Consider the following 9,119-nt stretch of genomic DNA (forward strand, 5'->3'; position numbering starts at 1 on the left):
CCGCCCGGCGAGCCTAGATACGATAAAACAGACATACCCTTCTTTGTGGCACATGGTTGGATGTCAAGAGGGTTAAGGAGGGGTATGATAGCCAATCAGAATGAAGTTTGTATCCTTCTTGTCTTGTCATTCAATCCCAGTAGCCAATGGTGGCGTACTTTTGTTTTACTGCTAAAGGCTCTCTGATCCGGTATAAAGACCGCCTACTGTATCCAGTCTAATCTTAACAGTTGATAAAACAATGTCTAAACTCAATTTAAACCCTTGCCTACACTTGAGTGGATTTAAAACTCAAATTTGATTGGTCAAGGGCGCTCTCTATCGTTCTTCCCTGGACGTTTCCAAACTTGGACCGATTTGCTGTTCCGGTCTGGGTCTAGATACGGAAACGGTGTTTACATGTATTGTGTCCGTACAAGTTGCTGCATACAATGGGCGGGCTGTAGACCGGATCATGCTCGTTAATTCGGGATCATGGTTAAGAAATGTTCCAGACATTCTCTCCCACCTCATTTCCCAACAGCGGTTAGATGACACGGAGCGGTTTGACAAGGTGGAAAAAATAGCAACTTCAACTTTTGAAACTTTAAACCCGCCCAGGCAAGTTTATATTCATTTTAGCTATTTAATCAGTACTTAACAAAGAGTGAGATGCCGTTCGTTTGTTTTAGTAACTGTTCCCAAGTGTGCTTATGTTCTGATCGTTTACATTCGTTTTGTTGCTATGCTAAAGTTGCTAGCGTTCTCTGGTAGCAATACGCTAATGTCAGTCAGTGCGCATCAGTTTACTGCACAAAACAAAGCTAGCTTTTATCAGTCAATTTGAGTTTGACACAACTTAATGCTAAATAAAGTGGTTGGTGCCCAACCATGGCCATGTATAAAGTGATCTGTAACATCTGTTCATTCGGTTGCACTTGTATGACTTCTGTTTCTCGGTTTGCTTTAGTTTTTGTTTGAGTTTTGTTCCCATACTTACTTTTCATTATCAATGATAATTTATCATTATTGATTGAGAATCAAATGCAAATATACACATTTAAAGGCAACTGACATAATGGTCTTCTTGAATCAAAATCCAAGATATATCATACACATACAGTATATGTGTTTTATCGAGGCTGACTTTGACTTTCGTATGTATAAATACAGGTCTTGATGCTGCTGACATAAGCCACATGCTTTCATTAAAGATATACACCTATTGTAATATAATCAATTACGAAACATAAACAGCCTTCAAACAAAGTATGTATTGTGTAGAGAGCTCATTGTTAAAGTGCAATAGCTGTTATCATAATGTTTCAACATGCTTATCCAGATTTGCTTCTCCACTGTTGTCCCAGACCTAGTCCAAGGTTGGGACATTTGAATTGAATGCTCCAGCAGCTGCTGAAAAGCAAATTTGATTCGATTTTTTTATACTATAGAACCTAGCATAAATAATATAAATAGTGTGTTTTATGTTTTAGTTGACCACAGAAAGTTTGTTTGTTTACTGACACTAGTTTACTAGTTCAAAACAGGCACATCCAGTCCTTTGCTGGTGCTGGACAATAGATAGTAATTGCAGTGTAAAAAGATGAGAAATCCGCACACAGCTCTATGTCGTCAACCAGTAAAATGTCAGTGTTTCTACAATAAACTAAACATTGTGGAGCAGAGCTGTGTGTGGACTTCTCATCTTTTTACACTAGTAGGTATACTGTACCGAGTCTGACACTAGGTACTAGTAGCATCTTAAAGACTCAGAGCAGGCCAAGCGGAGTTGTGTAGCGGTCAGTGTTTAACTTCTCATTACCGATTCATGTTTCCCCACACTAGCTTTATGTGAAGATGCTCTCAGTCGTGGGACTTCTATGCATTTGTCCCTGTGAAGAACACACATAGAGATGAGTAAAGAACATGCACGGATCGAAATGGACCTGGTATGTGACACTCATTTTTCACACATTGTACAGTATCATTGAATTTGTCTTGCATGAATGGAAATATGGCAGTAACGTTTCACAGCTAACTGTCTCACTTCTTTGTGTGATGTCAATTCATTCATATAGTCTATTTCTTGCACAAGTTAGAATGTGATAACTGTTCATTCATGTGGTTCAGTTCAGAGCCATGATCTAATAGAGTTACGATATTGAGGGGGTGGAAACCGAGCGCTCGAACGCTGTTCATGCTGCCTGAACTGAGACAAGCTGGATTTGGAATAGCCGGAGAGCCAGAGCCCCAAAAGCTCATGTCATGACATACAACAGTTTTTTACCTCTGGTCTGCTTTGAGGCAGGACTCCAGAGAAGAAGGGAAGATATAACCTCATTGTCAGCTCTGTAGCAGTGGCCGGCAAACTGTGTTCTTCTGGATCGGACTAGTGAAGAAACACGGGGGAAGGTTGCCGTAGATTGGTCGATGGGTGGCTTTTCCAAGACAGATTTTGCGCTCTCATTAGAAGGCGGGTGTAAGTGCCATCCAACCGTTTCTCTAATTTCTTTGAAAGTGTCCATGTCTTGGAGCCATAGAGTAGAATCGGCTCAACGGTCGTCCTAAATATAACGGCCATAGCCGTGAGCCGTCGTCACAAATGTGATGAGGTCAGCACAAATGTGATGAGTGTTTTTCGTGCAAAACTTATTATATGCTTGGAATGGATTCAGAATCATTAACCGCTCCTAGTTTGACATGTCACATGCTACTTAACCAATATAAGGCAAATTTAATTATGCTTTGTCTATGGTGGCCTTGGTGGGGTATACAAAAATGTTTTTCGCAATATTTCCGGCAGAGCAGACTTCATTCTGTGGACTTTAATGACCAAATTAATAGAAAATAAATCACACCCGTGTGAAGTGAGGGGAGCTAATCTACTAAAGTCTAAATCATGTTGATTAGGTGACACAAACATTAAACGTTAACAATAAAAAGACAATATGATGTAAATGACACATTATGACTACATTTTCCCCCTCATTGTCAATGCGTATACAAAACGAACATTGAACTAAAGACAAACATTAAACCTGTGTATAGGAGTGGCTAGCGCCCCTCAAAAATACAAATAGAAAGTATGTCATGACATCACAGGTCCTCAAAATTTTGGTGCTGGCTCCCCGGCTAGAAATACATTGTTTTCAACGAGGGCGGTGCAAATGAGAACTATTTTATTGTACAGTAACAACTAAAGTCTCTTTAATGTTTAATTATGTTGTGCTATTACTACAAAACATCATTAAAGCTGGGCTGTTGCCTGAGTCCAATGCATTTTTGCCTACTTCCGGTCCAGGACTTGTCCCAGCTCGTTGTCCCCATTCTCAATAGAAGTCTATGTAGGAGAGCCGCCATTGGACTGGCCCCATGAAGTGAACACAGTTTGCATAACTCTGTCTATATCTAAGGCTCTGGTTCAGTTATATACTAACTATACAGTAGTTACAGACAGTAAATGTCTCTCCCTTGGTTAATTTACTAACTTGTCATGGGCTGCCTGAACATCACCTACCTCATATTGTCTTTACATTTTCATATTGTCCCAGTGGCTTATGTAGCTTTACTAAACATGATTTTTGTTTTGTAGGCTTTTGGATCAGCAAAGCCATATGGGTCTTCAAGGAGTATTGTGAGGAGAATAGCGAGTAATCTTCCTTTTAAACCGTGCCCTCGGGTTCATTTTCAGGTGAGGCAATATTTCCACTACTATGAAAACCAGGTTTAAAGTATCTTTGCAGTGCAATTGTATCACCTGACAGCCTCGTATGTAGGACTGCAGTGTGCGTTTCAACCTACTTATGGTTTTTGTTTCTATACGTTTATTTTTCCTGCAGTTTTCTTCACCATAATCGTTCTGTGTGTAAATCCATTGTAGTGTTCATGAGCTTTTCTGCTCAGTCCATGAGTCTTTGACATTCCATTTTCTTTCTTTCTCTTTACTGTTGATACACTGAGTATGACTCACTCACCCACACTACTTATATCGCCATGGCGAGTGTCTACTTTGACTCAAAACATAAATAGAGTTCATAGTGTCCTCCTTTTCCCATCATTAAAACACCTTTGTTGTGTTTCACCTGTAGGAACAAATTGGCTTTATGGTATTTTTTGGGATTCTCTTTCCTGTCTTATAAATACTGTATTTTCTCTTTTCTTCTCCTTTCTCTTTTCCTCTATCTCCAGCTACCCTCCCTAGCTGAGAGGAATGCAGTATGGCCGCTTTAGGTCAGTTCACTTGGCAACCTACAAAAACAACCTTGTGCTGACTAAAGGCCTGCTGAGTTATGTGCTCCAGAGCCTTTCATCAACACCACTGAGTGTCCCTTTAAAACCCTTTATTACTTTGTTTCTTCTTCTTTTCCTTCCTGTTTATTAGTTCCTTTGACCTTTTAAGCCTGAAAACTGGATATTTGGTTGTAAGCAAGATGCTGTGTTGTACTCTGTTTGAGGAAATTATTTTTGAACACTATTGGTCTCACTCTTGGCAGCTGCATCCTTACAATGAGGATGCCATGGTCCTGAATAGGGGGCAGAATGGTCTGGCCTCCCTGGCTGATATCGGCTGGATCGACAGGGATGAGGACGATGATGAAGACTACTTTGGGAGCCCCAGGTGAGATGGGCAATCAAAGGAAAGTATAGGCTGGACAGTAAAATGCAATCAGGGCCTTGGGGGGGGGGGAAACACTTTTTTTTAATTCTAGCCACTAAGGCAGGGGTCCCTAATCTGGGGTATTTTTTTATGTGTTGAACATCCACCCTTTGTCTGATCCCACACTGCTTTCTCTCACTGTTTGGGGTATCCTACTTAGGTCGCATTCTCACCAGAGAGCTTTGCTGCGATTAAAACGAATCCTGCTGCGCATTTTCAGAAAGTGCGCTTCGTTTGGCAGGTGTGAAGGCTCTTTCGAATCCTAATGCGCAACAAAGAACCGCATTTTACTCCGAGCAAAAACGGGGGTTTCGCTTCGCTTCCAATCGCGCTTGACTACGATTCGGTGCAGGTGTGAATGCAATCCGCAGCAAATACAGGAAATGAAGCAAACATATGTGGCGGGTGAGGAGCTGAACACAGTTGGAGACGGAGAAGGCATATTTTACGCAGCGCAAAGATGTCCCGTTACCGTGGATAGACGTGGTCGAATGAGGAGAGTGGAGACTGAAGCCCTGATCGAAATGAGGACGAGTACATTAATCAATTTCTTAAGAAAACACAAACACTGCAGTGCAGTGTAATAGTATTATAGCCTACAGAATATTCTGTCTGTCTGTGCTTGCCGTAAACATGGAGTGCTGTCACTGTGTGGGGACTAGTGGGGAGTAGGAACTTTCATCTCGATAAACTTGTAAACATTTTGCGCTGCTGTCTGTTATATCAGTGCGCTCAGCGCTGTGCCTCCATGCCCAAAAGAACAGTGCGTGGCTGCGTGCTTATAGTGAGAGAGCGAGAGAGGGGGGGGGGGGCAGTCCCAGACGGCACGACACATAATGCACGTTATGAGTATAATTTTATCACCATAGATTTATCATTTCACTGTGTAGGCTAGTTTATGAATGTAACACATTGATAAAGGTCCCCCCTGCTGCGTTTCCAATTGCTGCGGATCATGACAGTGTGAAGGCAAACCGTAGCCAATTAAATATGCAAGAATCCCATTTCTCCTCCCATACGCATTCGAGTCTACCGAAGTATTAGGTGAGAATGCGACCTTAGAGGATGAAACCATAAACCTGTTTGTTAGATGATAACAGCTAGTGATTATTCAACTGTCGGCCCGTGGGCCAAAACTGGCCCCAGCTGATCTCTGTGGCTCCTGAAACATATTCCAATTTAAAATTTAGTGTAAACTTGTTATAGTTGGTTGGTTGTAGGCTACAGGTTTACCATTTTTGAATGTTTTTCATAACCGTTAACCAAAGCTTGTTAATGGTTAATCAACCATTAACATGGTTAATCAACCATTAACAGATGAGAATAAAATGGAGGCTACTGTACTGTATATACAATGACTAACTATAATGGCTGTGAGATAAAGTGAGATAAAAATTAAAAGACGTCGCTCAGCTCATAGCCATGATGCAAACCATTATTTTGATACGCAAACCAACTGACTGACTGAAATTATCACCATGTGATGAACAATAACGTTTTTATTTATCTTGAAACAGATCAGGAGCAGCACCAGGACTTGTGTTCCGAGCCCACCAGCATCAACCTCAAAGACAAACCTTAAATCGACGGCAGTCATTACCGAGCTTATACGATGCAGAGCCAAATCCTCAGGGGCAGACGGTGGCCAACGATGAGGCCTTTCAGAAGATCAGCGCGTTGGAAACGGAACTGGCAAAGCTCAGAGTTCAAATAGCACAGATTGTACTGGCCCAGGAAAAGACCACACAACCAGGTTAGAGTCAAATAGCTATGAAAAGTCAAAAACAAGTGTATGCATCATGGATGCGATCGCATGTGTTGATTGTGTTCAGTGATTTGGTGGTGCAACTTTTTTTAACTGTAATGTCATGTACATACCTCTAGATGGCAACAGAAGTTCACATGGATTTCATAGAATCCCTCATGCTCTGTGTTGTTCACCTCAGATCCTGCCCAAAGCACCCAACCTCCTCCACCCTGTGCTGTTCCACCACCACCACCACCACCTCCTCCTCCTCCGCCGCTGCCGCCCCCACCGCCCCCTGGCCTCCAGAGGACCTTCTCAGCCATTGACCTGATCAAACAACGCAGAGGGAAGAAGGACGGACAGACCCTTTTGGAATCGGAGCCCAAAGCAGCAGAGGTCCCCAGCATGCTTGATGTGCTGAAAGACATGAGTAAAGTGAAGCTGCGATCAGTCAGAAGGTGATTCATTCTAGACAGACTTAAAAACATATATCAGTCTGTCTTGAAACAGCTGTTCTGATTGACACGCCATGTTACAACATATCCACTCTTTTTATTGACACACCATGTTACAACATATCCACTCTTTTTATCTATGTGTTGTTGTAGTCGTCCACCAGAGGTTAACTCCAAAGTCAAGCACAGTGAGCCTGTTGATCCTGCAACTCTCATCGCAGAGGCCCTAAAACGGAAGTTTGCACATCGATATCGTCACAACAGTGAAGAGGACGACAATGACGACTTCAATCTCCCCGTTCCAGAGGCAAAACCTCGACCGGAGACGGCAGAGACCCCTCTAGCAAGAGTTGGTACTATGCTCTGTAGCGTCAAGCGCCCCATTCCAGAGGTGAAACCTCGACCTGAGAATCCTCTGGTAAGAGTTGGTATCCTCTGTAGTGTGTAGCATATAATTATAAATCGGGGAGAGAACCCTGTTATCTTGTGCTTTTTTTAGTTTAGTGATACAAATAAGGTGTACAAGCTAATCAACATTTACATTCAGTCTTTTTACTTTTACAGTTTGGGCAGCACATGTTGAAATCCACTGGAAAAAAGAAGTTCTTATGATCAACTGTTCGTCGATGAGGAGTTCTGGATGGGATGTCCAAATTCACCATGTACACAAGTTGGAACTTAAAGTAGTAGTTCAGCCGAAAAATTACTTATTTTCTTACAATTATACACCCCATGAAGCCTTGAAATTATAGAGATTTGTCACATTCCTAAACCAATAATTTTAATCAACCAATCAATTTCAAATAATTAATGTAGGAATGTGAGTCATGACAAACAAAAAATGTCCATGAATTCAAGGCTTCATGGGGTGTTTAATTGATAGAAAATAAGTAATTATTTGGGTGAACTACTCCTTTCAGTCATAATCAGGCTGTCTTTGGAAGGACGAGTCATTCTGCCTATAAAACCAGATGTCAGGCTGCTCTGGACCCAGGGCCTGGTCACTGCTCGGTGTTGCCTTTGACGGTCATCTTGAACATCTGCAATTTTTGCACTTTTATAAGTTATAATATCCATGTTTTTTTTTGTTTTTAACGAAATGTTTTTTTTTCCCAGGAGTTTGAATTCCTAGTCTTAAAATGCTATTGTATTTCAATTGTAGCTGTTTTATGCAACACTACAGATCATTGTTCAGTGATTAGTTACAGTATGTGTGTTGGAGTTGACCACACCTTCAGGAGGGTTCAAACCTTTGTGCGGTTGCAACTTGCCAGTCATGCTTTTGCCTCATTGATTGCAGAAGAAAGGGAGCATTTTCTGGTGTTATTTGTGTTAAAACTGTGGCGAATTATGCCATTGCCTTATAGTCATTCTAATTTATGATTCGGGACAATGTATTTAACTTTTGTGTTAATGATTTCGTTTTTATTTAATATTATGTCTTTAGATTTAACCAATTATTAGTCCCATCAAAGTATTTGTGGCATTTTGCTAGATTTTAAGGCTGTCTCCTTTTAGCTTTTAGATTTGAATGGCAAGTACCTCTGGAAAACCAAGTAAATTTAAGTGATAAGGATATATAACTGTGGTGCAACAGAACCTGTAGATTGTATTTGTTGCCTCTTGGACAGTTTGTGTAAATGTTAATGTCTACATCCAAATTTTAGTTGGCACCATTCATGCCGTTAAGTTTGTCCTGTGCTTTAAAGCCAAAGACATTCCATTGATGCTTTGTGAAGTCTGCCTCTCACTGCTAAATGCCAACCTAATTCTCATTCCTATGAGACTGTGTGTAGAGGAGAACCTCTCAAACAACTGTTACATCACAGCCATGCAAAGTTGTTGTGTAGTTGTTGGTGGTTTTCTGCTTTTGGGGCCAATATCAGTGTTCATGTAGACATTAGATTAAAATGATTAAAATGTTTTTGACACTAAAGCTTGTGTGTGTATAACGCACAGAATTGTATTCAGTTACATTTTTCTGTGAACAAATGCCTTAACGGTATTGGCTACTGCAACTGACACAGCAATCATTTCGTTGATGTCGGCATACAGAGCAGAATAACTTGTTTAGGAACAAGAGCTTTTCAAATGTTCCCATCTTCATTCTTACTGTGCATTGACTCTTCTGGGTCATGAGGACCGGTGTGGAAGTGTTTTTTTTTCTTCCAAAGTGACACTGATCTGTATGGTGATTAGTGCGAGTCAATCATGATTTCACTTATTTCTATATATAGCAGTGTACTTGCCATGTTCATGTTCACGTTAGTTGGGAAAGGAC

At 41.1% G+C, this 9,119-nt stretch overlaps 1 protein-coding gene across 2 annotated transcripts; it reads left to right on the top strand.

The window, feature by feature from the left end:
- Nucleotides 1-516: 516 nt before the first annotated feature.
- Nucleotides 517-8,774, top strand: mtfr1 (mitochondrial fission regulator 1). Of its 2 annotated transcripts, XM_080793974.1 has the most exons (8): nucleotides 517-600; nucleotides 1,825-1,928; nucleotides 3,572-3,670; nucleotides 4,473-4,597; nucleotides 6,154-6,389; nucleotides 6,583-6,841; nucleotides 6,992-7,256; nucleotides 7,403-8,774. In XM_080793974.1, exons 2-8 carry the CDS (start codon nucleotides 1,893-1,895, stop codon nucleotides 7,448-7,450), a joined length of 1,068 nt encoding a protein of 355 aa, XP_080650100.1. In that variant the 5' UTR covers nucleotides 517-600; nucleotides 1,825-1,892; the 3' UTR covers nucleotides 7,451-8,774. The 2 variants fall into 2 exon arrangements, with proteins under 2 accessions (XP_080650100.1, XP_080650101.1); XM_080793975.1 differs by lacking the exons at nucleotides 517-600; nucleotides 1,825-1,928 and adding an exon at nucleotides 4,168-4,209 and having other exon boundaries at nucleotides 3,581-3,670.
- Nucleotides 8,775-9,119: the final 345 nt, after the last annotated feature.

This window comes from Protomyctophum bolini (genome assembly GCF_963924005.1).
Source record: "Protomyctophum bolini genome assembly, chromosome: 21".
NCBI lineage: Eukaryota > Metazoa > Chordata > Actinopteri > Myctophiformes > Myctophidae > Protomyctophum > Protomyctophum bolini.